General features: G+C 46.0%; 1 protein-coding gene across 1 annotated transcript in view; it reads right to left on the bottom strand.

Moving 5' to 3' along the window:
• Positions 1-13631, bottom strand: part of LOC147709539 (fucolectin-4-like) — a 97189-nt gene extending 83558 nt beyond the window's left edge. Inside the window, exons 1-2 of the mRNA XM_086928078.1 lie at positions 13575-13631; positions 10042-10109 (exon numbers count right to left, since the gene is read on the bottom strand). Of these exons, the coding sequence (XP_086784204.1) occupies positions 10042-10108 (67 nt within the window). The 5' untranslated portion in view covers position 10109; positions 13575-13631. The remainder of the gene's footprint in view (positions 1-10041; positions 10110-13574) is intronic.
• Between the last annotated feature and the right edge of the window lie 1577 nt (positions 13632-15208).

Raw genomic sequence — 15208 nt, 5'->3', positions numbered from 1 at the left:
AGGGACTCACGTCTGAGCATACCCTGCCACACTTATGGCGGCCAAAAGCGGTACAAAAGGGGGGGGGGGTGATGGACTGAGCATCTGAATCAATCAAACACTCACACCCAGTCAAAAGATCTGGGTTTAATCCATCACCGTTCTTTAGCCCACTCTGCCACCCCAGTTCAGACATGGCTATATGCAAATCAGTCTGACCCTGTGCCTCATGGGAACAATCCAGCCCAAACTGCCATAGTTCAGAAAGTGACTTTTTCTTAAATGGTGTAAATCAGTTTGGTAGTTTCTGAGATATTAAAAAAAGAAGACATTTAATATCTGAGCACCGAGGAGGAGTTGCGACTTCATTCTAATTGGTTGCCAACACTCCAAACCAGGAAGTGTTAGCAGCAATCCCCCAATCTCACACCTTTCTGAGTGGCTTTGATATCAATTCTGTACACTAAACATGGTCTGTGTGGAGGCATACTATCACTGGCTTTATCGAGCTCAGTAAATCAGCTTCCAGAGAGCACAAGTATGGTAGATCAGAGGGTGGTCTGTCATTATACATTTTTTTGAAACTGCAGGTGAAAATTGAAACAATAGTATTTCAAAAGATTTTTTTTTGCAGTTTTATATAGTGCGAAGTCAGCCCAAATGTATCAGAGCACATTACATGAGCACCAGTTATTATTATTATTATTATTATTTATTTTTATAAAGCGCATAGTCACCCGGAGGTATCCCAGCGCTGAAGAACCCTAAAACAATAAAAACTGAGGACCGAGGCTGAGTTCACGAGGGGGGACAAGGGAGCTAGGGGAAAAGATGTGTCTTTAGTAGTTTCCTAAAACGAAGGTATTGGGGTTCCAGGCGAAGATCCAGAGGAAGGGAGTTCCAAAGACGGGCCGCATGGACCGAGAACCGTCTTCCTCCTGAACGTGCTTTCCTAAACCTTGGGGCGTTGATGAGATTTTCAGCGTTGGAGCGGAGGGATCTCGTGGCTATGTAAGGGGTGATGAAATTGCGGAGAACTGGGGGGCCTTGGTTGTTCAATGTTTTATGCACCAAACACAAGGCTTTAAATTTAATTCTCTCCCTTATAGGGAGCCAGTGCAGAAGTTTGAGGGCAGGTTTGGCCGATGATCTGGCCGGGGTGTTGGTAATGATCCGGGCAGCAGTATTCTGAATCCTTTGCAGTTTATTCAGTGTTGCTTCCGGTGCACCCAGATAAATCGCATTACTATAGTCCAGTCTTGATATAATAAGACCCTGGACTAATAGTTTTTGCGATTTCGGAGGAAGAAGGGGCAGGACTTTCCTCAAAGATTTTAGAAGACCGAAACAGGTCCCTACGACCTTCTTTGCTTGCGGGGCGAATGAAAGTTCCGAGTCAATCCAGACACCCAGACTTTTCACCTCTGACTTTGGGTCTGGGGGAGGACCTAGACATGTTGGCCACATGTTCAGAGGAAGTGAAGTTTCTTTTGAGCCGAGTACAAGGACCTCGGTTTTTGTCCCGTTTAATTTTAGCGCTGATCTATTCATCCAGTGATGGACCTGCGTGAGGCAGTTGAGGAGATCAGTTTTCTGTTGTTTAGGGTGGGACAGAGACACCACTAATTGTGTGTCATCAGCGTAGCTGATGACACTCACTCCGAAGGGGGTGATAACCTCCTCCAATGTGGACATATAGATATTAAAAAGTGTGGGGCTCAGGGAGGAGCCCTGAGGCACGCCACATTGGAGGGGCATTTCGGAGGAGCGGGCGTTCTTCTCCCATATCTGATAAGATCGTTGTGTCAGGAAGGATACGAGCCAGGATAAGGCTGTGCCTTCCAGGCCAACTCTTGCCAGCCTTTCGATGAGGAGTTGATGGTCAACGGTATCGAACGCTGCGCTAAGGTCGAGGAGGATCACTGCCACTGATCCTCCTCCATCCAGCAGCGTTCTGGCTTCCTCTACCGCCGCCAGGAGGGCGATGTCCGTGTCCTGTCCTGGTCGGAAGCCCGTCTGGGAATTTTTCAGTTTGTTGTTGGCCTCTAGGTATTGCGAGAGTTTTTTGTTGATGAGTTTTTCGGCGATTTTACTTACTCCTGGGAGTAATGAAATGGGCCGGTAATTCGCCAGGTTTTCAGGGTCAAGAGTGGGTTTCTTCAGTAAGGCCTTTACCACCGCCTTCTTCCAGCTCAGGGGCACAACTCCCTGATGAAGTGACGTATTAATCAACTGAGTGAGGGAGGGGATAATAGAAGGGGCTACCTCCTTAAGGATCCGCAGAGGAGCAGGATCTCTGGGGGAGCCGCTCTTCATGGAGTTGAGCGTCGTCCGTACTTCGTCTAGAGTGACCTGGCCCCATGTGGACAGGCCAGTAGAAGAAGTCGGATATGGGAGAGCGATTTCTTCCCTCGGGCTCAGGGGTGGAATTGAATCCAGAATTAATCGGATTTTGTCCTGGAAAAAGTTAGCCAACTGTTGGCATTTCTCCTGGTCGGCTTTAGGATCGGAAGGGGATCCCCGTCCTTGATCTGGTGGTTTTGAGAGTTCTTTGAGGATAGCAAATGCTTCTTTCCCGGAGCCACCCGCTCTCTCTATTCTCTCCTGAAAAAAACGGCTTTTGGTTTTCCGAATAGCAGATTTGTAATTGAGAAGAGAGATGGAGTAGATATTTTTATTTGCTCCTGTTTTATCACGTCTCCATGAGCGTTCAGTTTTTTTACATTCTTGCCGTAGGGCTTTAAGCTCTGGAGTATACCATGGAGCAGGGGATATCTTTTTTAGCTGTTTAAAAGTAGTGATTTTTGGAAGCAAAGCGTCGAGAGACGACGTAATCCAGTCATTGAATTGTTTATCGGCCACATTCGGGTCCGAGGAAAGCTCGGGAGTGGAGTCTGTAAGAGAACGGGCCCATATATCAGATGATAATTTATGCCATTGGCGGTCGGTGACCTGGGTTTTAGGAGTTAGGTGATTAGATATGGGAGTTTCCCAGAAGAACGGAACCAGGAAATGGTCAGTCCATGGAAGGGTCACCGGAGGGTTAGTGGTCGTTGTTGGAATATTGGTAAAGATGGGATCCAATAGATGGCCCTTCTCGTGGGTGGGCTCGTTGTTCACCAGACATACCTCTAGGGCTGTAAGGTCGTGTCTGATGTCCGAGGCGACACGATCCGTTGGGTCAAGGAAGTGGAGATTGAGATCACCTAATAGCAGGAAGTTGGAGGTGGAGGAGGCTAGTTGGGAAGTGGATTCAACTATGGAGTTGGAAAAATTGCCTGGGGCCCCGGGAGGACGATAGGTCAGAAGCCCCGCCACAGTGAAGGCTGGAGAGATTTGGATGGAGAACTGGCCGCACTCACAATCCTCGATATCGGCGTTAGTCATCCTACAGACGTATCGTTCCCTGTGGATTATGGCTACCCCGCCTCCTCTCCCTTTAGGTCTATTTAGCGTTTGGCAGAGATAACCTGTGGGGAGGGCTGTGACGATATCTGGATTGGTGCAGTCAGAAAGCCATGTCTCTGTTAGGAACAATAGGTCGAGATCCTGATTTTGGATTAGGAGATTTACTTCGGTGGCGTGTTTCGGGAGGGAGCGGCAGTTGAGGAGTCCAGCTTTCAGAGCCGGTCTGTTGATTTTAGGGGGGGGAGTCGGATTGCAGTATGAGCAGGTCGAAAAGACCTTACCTTCCGTAACCGTGTAGTGGCAGGTCGGGGTGGTTTTCGGACGTAGGGCGCGTAATGTATCAGCTGAATACCTCACTTGCTCCTGAGGGTCACCTGGCAGAGTAACGGGGCCAAGGGCCGTCCGGGTCCGGACGGGCCCAGACGGGCTTGCCTTTGGCGCGCCTTCGGCGCGCTGACGGCGCGCCCGCTGCGCCCGTCCGCTGCGCGTCCGGTGATTGCACATTAATTTATGGGGTTAAGGAGGGGAGTGGGCGTGGCCTCAGGTAGGCGTGGCCTTGCTTGCTCGCCGTAAATGGCGGCGGGAAATAGTTATTCCAGGGTTTGCTCGTTGCAGCGAGGGATTCGCTGTTTCAGCGTGACTCTAGCCCGCTCTGACTGTTTGCCGGGTGAGTGCGCTTTTTAAAATACAATTTTAGTAAGGTGACACAAAAATACAATGGTGCTAGTTTTTTAAAAGAATTTCGGCGTTCTCCCGGCTTCCGCCTCAGGAGTTTTCATGTTCTGTCAGTTTCAACGCTGTAAATCGCGTATATATGCTGAGGGGAGTGGGCGTGGCCTCAGGTAGGCGTGGCCTTGCTTGCTCGCCGTAAATGGCGGCGGGAAATAGTTATTCCAGGGTTTGCTCGTTGCAGCGAGGGATTCGCTGTTTCAGCGTGACTCTAGCCCGCTCTGACTGTTTGCCGGGTGAGTGCGCTTTTTAAAATACAATTTTAGTAAGGTGACACAAAAATACAATGGTGCTAGTTTTTTAAAAGAATTTCGGCGTTCTCCCGGCTTCCGCCTCAGGAGTTTTCAGGTTCTGTCAGTTTCAACGCTGTAAATCGCGTATATATGCTGAGGGGAGTGGGCGTGGCCTCAGGTAGGCGTTACCAGTTGCATTACAGACGGGCACAAACATTTTTAGGCATGGGGAGATTAAGTGATTTGCCAGATTTACAGGATGTTTGAGGTTCCTGCCAAACTCAAACAGGATTCCCCAGCTTCAAAGTCGGCCGTCCTAGCAAATCAGCCACACATTGGTTACAAGAATAAAAATTTGCAACTGGAAACCACAGCGCTCGCTTGTGCTGATTAACTTCTAAATCAATCTAAGTACAAGGGAGAAAAGGTCAAAACATAACCGGCTAATATTGGTCCTGTGTGACCTGGCCAGGGAACTTCTGTTAACCAGCTTATTGCATGATAACAGGTGAGTTTAACATGAATGTCTTCCAAGATGCCCACAAGGTCAATGATGAGATCTCTCTGAGGGCTTCCGGAACATTGTTGAACAAATCAGGCCGAAGGGCTGCTCACGAAGCTCGCTAGGGGAATTCCTCATCCTGCAGCTCAGCAACATGGACTTTAAAGTACTAAATAGCCGGTTGTCAAAGGACATCTCCCCACTTGGTCAAGAACCGATGGAAAACTTGTTCCTATCTCAACTACACCATAGTGGATAGCTACTGCAAAATTACGTGGAGGCCGTGGTCACTCAGAGGGACCACGGCCTCCAGTACACAAGAATACATTCTTTCTGTACCACCACACCTCAACCTGTGACACAAGCAAGGTTATTTACACCAACAACCTCACGCTCCTCAAATGGAGAGATGACAATCAGCGGTAAAATCATGGCTGAATGTATAAGATCCCCCAGGGTCAGACTTACGTGACATCTCGCCGATTGTTGAATGGACACATTGTATTAACCAAGTTCTCATAAAATTTCCACTATCGGCTACAACATTTGTTCATTCATACAATCACACCAATTCATTTTCCCCTCTGACAACCTTTCAACGCCTAAAGAAAGCTCACAACACTGCCACGAGAGGAGGTAATAAAAAAAACAAGAATGAAGAGCAAATCAAAGTATTTAAGCTGGTGCAGAAAAAATATAAGCATGCTGTTCATGCAAAGATGTCTAGTCCCTCAAACCACTTCCTGGGGATTCTCCTATGTATGAGCAAGAAGTACAACTCAAGGAACTTATGAGCCTTGGTGAGTAGGCAAGTGGATGGGTCTGGCAGGACCGGCTGTGCGAACATCACTGAATCAGACGTTCATCTTTCCTCCACAGGCATTTCACATCAAGGGGTGACTTAGATCCCTAAATGGGCGGGAGGTTCCCTAGCCCAAATATACCCACCACCTCAGCTATGCCCCAAAACCAAGACTGCCTGTCCCTTGCCCACACGGATTCACCATCTTATTTCAGTTGGCTGCAACAGGTTGTGTCAAAGGCCAGGTCAGACGGAGACCCTGGGCCTAACGGCCGCCCTCAGGGCCTTTTCAAGCAGGACATCTCTTTCTGGGCCGGCAAGCTCTCGTTGCTTTTTGGTCACTGTGCGAGGAGCTCGGCAATCCTTTAGCCATGGTGTGGGGATATCATAACACCCATTTACAAAGGGGACCCTAAATCAGATCCCAGTAAATATAGACTGCGCTTCTGGACAACAAAGCAAAATGAATTGCCAGTCTACTGCTGAAGGACCTGTAGCAATTGGTGGAGATAAGCAAGCTCATTATGAAGAACCAAATGGGATTTCCAGCAACATCTGGTACACTATTCAACTTTTTAGCAATAAAAACATCATGGGAACACAGCTGGGTAATCCCAGGAGTAAGGGAATAAAGAGAGGAGTACTGTTCCAACACATTGTGACAGTTCATCTGCTGTTTAAAAGTCAAAGTGGGGGAAAAATTACTCTTTCTACAGACCCATCCTTCTCCTTGGAAGCCAAGCGGTCAGGGAAGGGTTCCCTCTCTTTTTTCTCAGCTCCATCCGTCACCATGGTGAGCTCAGACTTCTCCAATTGTGTTTTGAGACAATTGATGTGAAACACCCTATGGGGTTGCACTGGGGTCTTAAGGTCCACCACATGAGTGGCCTTACCCTTCTTCACAATTACCTCATAAGGCCCAGTCCAACAGTCCTGAAGAGCACTCGGCTCCGCAGGTTTGACAACCCTCACTTTCTGCCCAGGCTGCAATTCCACAGCAGTAGAATTTTAGTCATTCCACTCCTTCATTACAGCCTGGCTGTCTTCCACGTTGTCAGAATCTTGCTTCCAAAATGTAGCCATTTGGCTACGAAAGGCAAGCATGTAGCTTACTACATCCTGGGGAAATTTCCTGGGAACTTGCTCCCACCCTTCCTTTACCAACCTGAGAGGTCTTCTGACAGGGTGACCATACAGAAGCTCAAAGGTGCTGAAGCCCACTCCCTTCTGTGGTACCTCCCTGTAGGAAAAACATCAGCAGAGCAAGAGTATATCCCACTGTTTCCTCAGGCAGACCTCTGATCATAACTTTCGGGGTCCTGTGGAATCTCTCAACAAGCTCATTGGTTTGCTGGTACAAAGGTATGAAAAACTTGTAAGTAACCCCACACTCTTTCCACAGTGACTGCATATATGCAGACATTAAGTTTGTGCCCCTGTCAGATGCAATTTCCATGGGAAAACCTACTTGGATAAAAATCCCGATCAGAGCCTTTGCCACCGCAGGTGCGGTAGTGGTCCTCAGAGGGATTGTCTGTCTGTACCGGATTGCATGATCCACAAGGAAGAGGATGAACCCGTTACCTGAAGCAGTCCATAGGCCCTACAATGTTGACGCCCATCCTTTCAAAGGGGGTGCTAACAGCAGCCAGTGGTTCCAGATGAGCTTTAAATTTTTACTCTGCCGTCCCACTAGCCTTGCAGGTCACACAGGTCCTACAGAACATATCTGAGGATGTCCTGGATCATGGGTTAGTAGCAATGTGGGGCAAGTCTTGTAATGGTCTTGTCTTGGCCCAGGTGTCCTGTTCTCGTGAGCCAGCTCCAGTAGGAAGACTCTCTAGCATTGGGGGACCACCAGGACCCTTGATATCCCATGCAAAGGAGCCTTAAGCTCACTGTAAATGCTGCTTGTGCTTTGGCATTGTGCCTTACTCCTTCAAGGAGTGGACACTCCCTATCTGCTCTACAGAACTCCTCCCTGGTGGGTACTCTATCTACATGTCAATCAGCAGGTGTAGGCAGCTCATACAGGGTACACACTGTACAGAAAAAACACACAAACACACAGACACAAACACATGCACAGGGAACACACACACAGAGGAAACACACAGGGAGCATACAGATACACACTAATAGATAACTTGTGCCCAACCTCTGGTAGCTTGGCACAGAGCAGCCAGAATTATCTAAAGAGGCAATGTGTAAAGTATGTGTGCAACACACACACACACACACACACACAATAAAACAATGAAATCACCACAAAAAGACTCCACACTGGTTTAGAAAATTAGGCAATGGTTTTATAAATAAATTAAACCCAAAATGATAAGAATCCAATGAGCAGAAGTCGAGTAATGAATTTAAAAAAAATAAAAAGAGTTCTAGCGCTGAGAAGCAATAAGCGCTAATGGGGGTTATCTGGTCATACTGGACCAGGGAAAAGTCAAGAGCTTGGACCTACCATCATGGAGAGCAGGCCAGCTACCTGACCGACGCAGGCCCCAGTGAGCAAAGTACCTTATCCTGGTTGCAACAGGTGGGGTGCAGTCGATCAATGAGTCGATGTCAGACTTGCTGTGGTGGCGTTGCAGCAGTTCCGTTGAAGAAGCACCGAGGCCGAGATGCGCTGGTTCCGAGTGCTATTCAAAGGATGTGCCCATTTCTGTAGACTGCTGTGGCGTCGATGCGTGGTTCTGTGGATCTGTTTCGGCAGGCGCTGCGGCGGTTCAGATGCAATGTGCCAGGTTCTGCTCCTGCCACAGGGACAATTCATTGATTCTTGCTCACACAGTCAGCGGATGCATCAGTGCCTCTGAAGCACGTATCTGGGTCCACTCCAGTGAACCAGGCACAAGAGCAGGGGCAGAGACTTTGATTTCCCGGAGTCTCAACAGCAGGAGGCAAGCCAACAAGCCCATGAAGAACACTTTGGGGTGCAAGGCAAAGTCCAGCTCTCCCTCAGCAGGGTCAGACAGCAGCAGGGCGGCACAGCAGAAAAGCAGACCTTTTAGGTCGGCAGTCCAGCAGAGTGTCAGTCCTTGATGCAGCACAGAAGTTCTTCGTAAAGAGTCCAGTTGTAGGTCTAAAAGTGTCTCAGTTGGGTGGGTGTCGGAGACGTAGTACTGAAATTGAAGGGGGTGTGCATTCAAAGAAGGATCTTTGAAGTGCACAGAGGTCCTTTCTTCCCATCCCTAGCTCCAGACTATCAGAAGGGGGCAATCAGCCCTTTGTGTGGGGACATGGCACTGCCTCTTCAGTTGTAAGAGTCAGGCCCTCCCTGGCAAGCAAGAGACATCAGAATGCAGTGCAGTACTCAGACACACCTAATCTTCCTATGTTTGGGGCTGTCTAGAGGGAATGCATAAGTAACTGTCGCCCTCCCCAGACTTGTATTTAAGACAGACTGCAGGCACACAGTGCTGTAAGAGCAGATAAATGTCCACCTTCTTAAAGTGGCATTTAACACATTGTAATGTCAAATCCAATTTCATCAGCAAAGTGCATTCATTATTACCATTCCAAAGATATAAAACAGGACATGGCTACACCTTCTCTAATCAGGAATTTCAGCTTAAAATTGGGTTCCTAGGGCCTACCTTAGGGGTGACATTTGTCTAAGGGGAATTTAAGGCTTGGCACAGGGTTTTAAATGCCAAGCCGAAGTGGCAGTAAAACTGTGAACACAGGCTCTGCAGGGGCAGGCCTGAGACAGGTTTAAAGGGCTACTTGTGTAGGTGACACAATCAGTGCTACAGGCCCACTAGTAGTATTTATTTTCTATGCCCTGGGTATATGGTATACCACTTTACAAGGGACTTAAAAATAAATTAAAATTTTGTATACACCAATGTTAACATGTTTAAGGGAGAAGAACATGCACACCATCACTGGTCAGCAGTGGTAAAGTGCTCAGAGTCCTTAGGCCAAAAGAAAAATCAGCAAAAAGAGGAGGTAAGCCAGGAAAACATTTTGGGGAAGACCACCGTAAGGCTGACAGATCTAACTCGTACCTCGGTGATATATCTTCAAGGTCCATAGAAGTGGAGTTAGTAACTCTACACTTCCTCTATAACCACTTACCTAATGTTTTCCCTCAACATGCTGTCCGGGATATTAGTGCTTCTTTATATTCCTAGCCTAAATGTTCCATAATATAACACCTTCAGAAGAGCAACATACATCTGGTTTTCCAGTGTCTAGGAGAAGAACCAGGTGCTTACCAGGAGAGCACTGTGGAGGGATATTCCAAGATATGCCAGTGCTCGATGGCTTAAAAAATGGGCTCAAGATAATGCAAATATAATGTGAAGATAATGAAAATGTCGCTTTGTACATTGCAAAGAAACACAATTACGACTGATCATGGATATTCACATTACCTCGCGGTGCTGAATTCACGACAAGCAGCAGCGTGCAGACAAACGCAGCTGTAAGTGCAGCTTTCATTCTGCGAATAGAAAAACAAATGTTTTAACAATTTAGATTTGATTGAAATTGGATAGGAAACAGAGGTCTACCATAATCATGGGCGAGGCTAGCGAAACAGAAGAAAGGGTGGAATGGGAAGACAGGAGACTCATTTGATTAGCGCACCATACAATATGACAACCACAGTTGACTGAAACTTACTTTCTCCTATATCGGTTTTCAACTTTTAAGCCTCACAGGAGTCAGAACGCTTTGCAGAGTTTGAGGAACAGCTTATTGCAAGATATCACAGACATATAAGAACAACAAACTATTTACATTTAATGTAAATGAACTATGGCAGAATTCTACCTGTAAATCGTCATTGGTAGAGAGGTAGGAGTCCCCCATAGTTTGTAAAGGAAGGTGCTTCTATGTTAACTATGTATCTCAATGCTTTGTCATCAAGTAGTCCTTGAAGGGTGCTTTATAGAAGGCTCATGTAGGGTGCACTTCCTGCTGATGTATGCCCTTTACATAAGACAGACTTCTGGTTTAGCAAAGACCTTTTTATTTTACTAGAATAATTTCCACTGGCTTACGTCATTGTGAGTGACAAGCCCTCGGTTCTTTCACATGAAGCACATCCACCTTAAAAGTAGTTCCCTTCAGTGCCAGGGCCTCCTCTGACAATGTATAATGTTGGAGAACCAAAGCTATGTTTGCTTTTAGACAATGGTTCAAAAATATTGGTGAGTGGCCAGCAGCTCTCACAGAGATCATATTTTACGGAAACTGACAAAACAAAAAAATACATTGACAAAGCCAAAAAAGATTTCCTCCAGTGCCAGACCAGAGGCGTTTCGAATGCTTGTTTGTGTTTAAAATGAGGTGTGCTGCACAGTGTATGCAAACTTCAGGGAGTAAAGAATACTCTTGGAGGCCAGAAGGAGGACAAGTCTACAGTCAATAAGAGAGATCACCAGAGTTTGCAGTACTTTGTCAAGATCTTTTTTGCCATGAATGTTTTAATGTGACTTCATTGTCTGGGTTGATATCCTGCACTCCTGGCCTTTAGTCAAGAGAGTTTCCATAGTAAAGTTATGTAGTGGTAACAGTGTTGGGTGTAAGAGAAAACATTGGATCTGATGTGATCCACAACCTTTTCATTGTAATAGAAATATGTAAACCTTCAAATAGTTATGTACGGGGTTTCTTCAGGCAGCCCTTTTCATCCATTGTTCAGTTGTACTGCCAATAACATTTCTGCTGCCCACCATTGGACATAGCTAGGGTCAGTGCATGGACCACTTCTGCTATTGCTTTCCTCATGTTTGAGTTCTGCACAAGAACAGTGTCCTCCCCCTCCCTCCACACACACACAGAAAGTAGTCATGTTAAGTGCCACGGACTGGTCAGTCAATGGGTCACTTTGTTTAAAAAAAAGTATAATTATATATACTTTTTATTTTTTTGTGGGTTTCATATATAATTATGTGATGCCATGGCACCCCAAACAGTGCTACCAGGTCCTTACTGGTGCTTGCAGTATGCCACATACCTGAAATTAACTGCAACAATGACCCCTATTTAAATGGGATTTAAAACTACTCAAAGGTGGCTGCAAAACCATGCACACGGAAACACTGTGGGTGGCTTTGGGGGAGCAGACAGTGTTTCAGTGGACTATTGCATGGCCCCCCTGATGTCTCCTAATGCCCTAACATTTCTACTTTAAATGCAGCACCTATCCTTCTAAAGGATCCTTTAAAAAGGCTCCTTTAAAAAACATTTTTAGCAGACCTCCATCCATGTATTTTCAGTCAGGTCATTTTATTATACCTCCAGCAGGTGCTTTTGTGAAGTTTTGTAAATGTTGATTTTATGATGTATTTAGTCCATTAGCGACTTTGCAAAATGCAACTCTGCTTACAAATAAAAAAAAAGGGTGATGAACGTAAGGCTTGTGTTAATCTCAACACATTACGATCGGTTGAGCCACATTCCAGTCCATTGTTTTTCGCTCACTGTGCCACTCTAGACAGAAAGACCTGACATATGTAAATTACTTTTGGGGGTCTACTGCACACAAAACAAGGTGATGGAAGGAAGGCACATTATCTGACGTCCAATCGGCACCTACTTCTTTGCAACCATGATGTTACTCAACAGGCCCTAGAGGGTGAATAGGGTGTGACAAAGACCAACACACCCCTGTATTTTCTGAGGTGTTAGATATAGTTTTTACATGTGAAGAGAAAAATGCGTGCACATGCACGTTTCTGCAATACTACCTCCTGCAGACAATTCACACTGCAAACAATCTGCAGTAGCAAATGCGTAAGAGTAAACTTGCCTCCGAAATCTAGAGGGAATCCTGAGGGGGGTCCACTGGATCTAGAGTCTGCCCTGGTTTATAGGTGCCATGCCTTGACTCTGGGACCTTGAGATACAGGTTACAACAAACACATTTCCCCTCCAATCAGCTGAGCAAGTCCTAGCCCCAGATGAATCAAAAAAGTCAAAGCAAGGCTCCTGCCTACATGGTGCGATCACAGACCAGAAAGTAGTGAAGGAAACATTTCCCATCACTCCCAGCAATAGGGTGGTGGTAATTGTTTGGCAAACTGAGAAATCCAGGGGGTTATATTACAGAAGATGCCCTGGGGCATAGTTGGTATTCGTGCTGTTTTTTACTGAAGGGATTGCAGACTCCACCATCTGTGTCATGGATCCCAGGCAGGTGTCTCCTGAAGGGCACGGGGGCATGGACCCATGACAAGGAGGGAACACCTCTCCCCATGAGTGGTATTACAGATGCAGGCACAAGAGCAAGAGTCCATCTGGTGGCTCACCAATTTTGTACCACAAATGAAGTGGTGCCCAGTCCATGCATCCCACTGAGGATGCCCCTTAGCAGGACCTCATGGGGTCCCAGGGATCTTCCCAGTCACCCTTGCGCTGGGTCCAGTGACGCACTGCACTGCCTTGCAGAGGGTCCCCGCCTCATCCTCAACGTGCTCCCAGTCCCTCGGCATTGAAAGTCAGAGTGGCAGTCTCAACCCTCTTTCAATGCTGCGCTTGACCCAGCGGAGGCGGAGTTGCCCCTGCTCTGGGCATGGCCCATTTTTGATGCACTTTGGCACACTGCTCCTGCCTGCAGTGGCTGTAGAAAAGAGTAGATGGATATGACCCACACATGGATAGAGTGCCCTTTTCCATAATACAACCCAGGTTTATATTTTCATTTTACCACCCTAAATGTAAATGCAGTTCAGGGGTCCATGGGCACCAGGCTTGTTCTGAATAAACATTGTCATTTCTCATTCTGAGTTACTCTCTTTCCATTAGTGACACCAATTTAGCTTTTATACTAGAGATTTCTGCTCTTAGAACCCCCCACATATACTGATGGTTACAGGATATCTGATAAAACTATGTCAATGTTCCTTAGCTTTTATGGCTACCTCAGCTCCATAAACGAATACACACATTGAGTCTTTACCTGTATTGATGGGATCGACGGATCTTCTGCAGAAGTCTTTGGTTTCTGTTCTGCCTTAGATCCTAACACATGAAGCACTCATTTATATAGTCTGTGATGTCTTACACAGAGCGATGCTATATTTGCATTGCCATTGTACCATCTGTTATCTGTTAATACAGGTAAAGCATTAATGAGTACTTTCTTTGGAAATAATTTGACTAGAGGAACTTCGTTTAGCCTGACTCATTGACATACAATATTTGATTTGGCCTGTCAATTAGTCATTGATGAATTAAATACCTAAACAATGTTCCTGTGAGCAAACAGTCTCAAAAGAAACAGCTGTTTGCTGCGGACCAGGTAGAAATATAGCTGACAGGGAAAATAAGGCTAAGCAAATATAAGGATGGAGTCAGAGTGGGAAGTCCTTAAAAAAGGAAAAAAAGAATATCAGACACACGAGTTCATGAGGTGAAAAGAAACAAAATGAACCAATAGAAAAAGCATAGAATTAGCACAGTCCAGGTGTAAACTGTGAAGCAAGAGTAGATAAATTATGTAGCAAGTAAAATGGTAATTATCATCATGTTATTTTATTAAAAACTAGAGACCTAATTCAAAAAGTCCTTTAAGACCATGAAGAATAGTTTTACTAAAGCACTAGTTAACATACTTAGAGAGTAACTCTTTCGCTGCCAGACCCTACTCAGTGCCACACCCTTTTTTGGCTAATAGGGGTAGACGTTTGTCAGAAAATAAACATTTTCTACACATTTCTGGCATTTTACTGGGACTTTGACCATTATTCCTATTTTTGTGCTTTAGCCTCCTTCCGGTTAGTGGTAGAAATGGGTGTTAAACCAATATTCGCTCCTGGAAAGCTATACATTTCTGGAAAGTGGAATTCAGCACGGGGTCATTTGTGTAGATCCTTCAAGGTTTTCCTATCGAAAGTAACAGCTAAAATCTAAAAAATATTGAAATTGAGTCGAAACAAACAGCCATATGTGTAGGAGAGTAGGGTCTGCTATTCTATGGTCACCCCAAATTTTTTGCTTTTTGCTTCACTTTTTTATGACTTAATGTGGCTGTGGGCCTTCTAATCAGACCCACAGCCTGCTGTTCTCTCTCTAAATTACTGACAATGCACTCTAGGTGCATTACGAATTGGATACTGGTTCACCTTATAGGCCCCTGTAATAGTGTACCATAGGTACCCAGGGCATAGGTGCATCCAAGGCCTACCAGGGGCTGCAGCATGTATTGTGCCACCCCTGGCCTGGCCTCCATATTTGACACAACTGGCTGATCACTCAGCTGGGGTAAGTTGGTGTAATCCCCTCTTACTTAGATATAGTATCCCTATATCTAACACTAAACTGGACACATGTTAACCTGTAAGCCATTCCTATGGAAGGCCCCTGCAATCCTGGGGGCAGAGTGCGTGGTTACATGTGAGATGGTGCTCTAGCATGAGCTGAGCCTGCCTGCAGCTGTCGGGAACCACTGCCTTAGCTGTTCTGGGATATTGCCATACCATATACTCTTAAGTGCATTATAATCCTCGCGGTTATATGCTATCTTTGGTTTGGCTTTATCAAAACATGCCGAGTAAGGTGTCATACGAATTGGAATACTATCCCCTCAACAGT

This window comes from Lissotriton vulgaris, chromosome 6, assembly GCF_964263255.1.
Source record: "Lissotriton vulgaris chromosome 6, aLisVul1.2, whole genome shotgun sequence".
Lineage (NCBI taxonomy): Eukaryota > Metazoa > Chordata > Amphibia > Caudata > Salamandridae > Lissotriton > Lissotriton vulgaris.
This window is presented reverse-complemented; position numbering and strand designations above follow the sequence as displayed.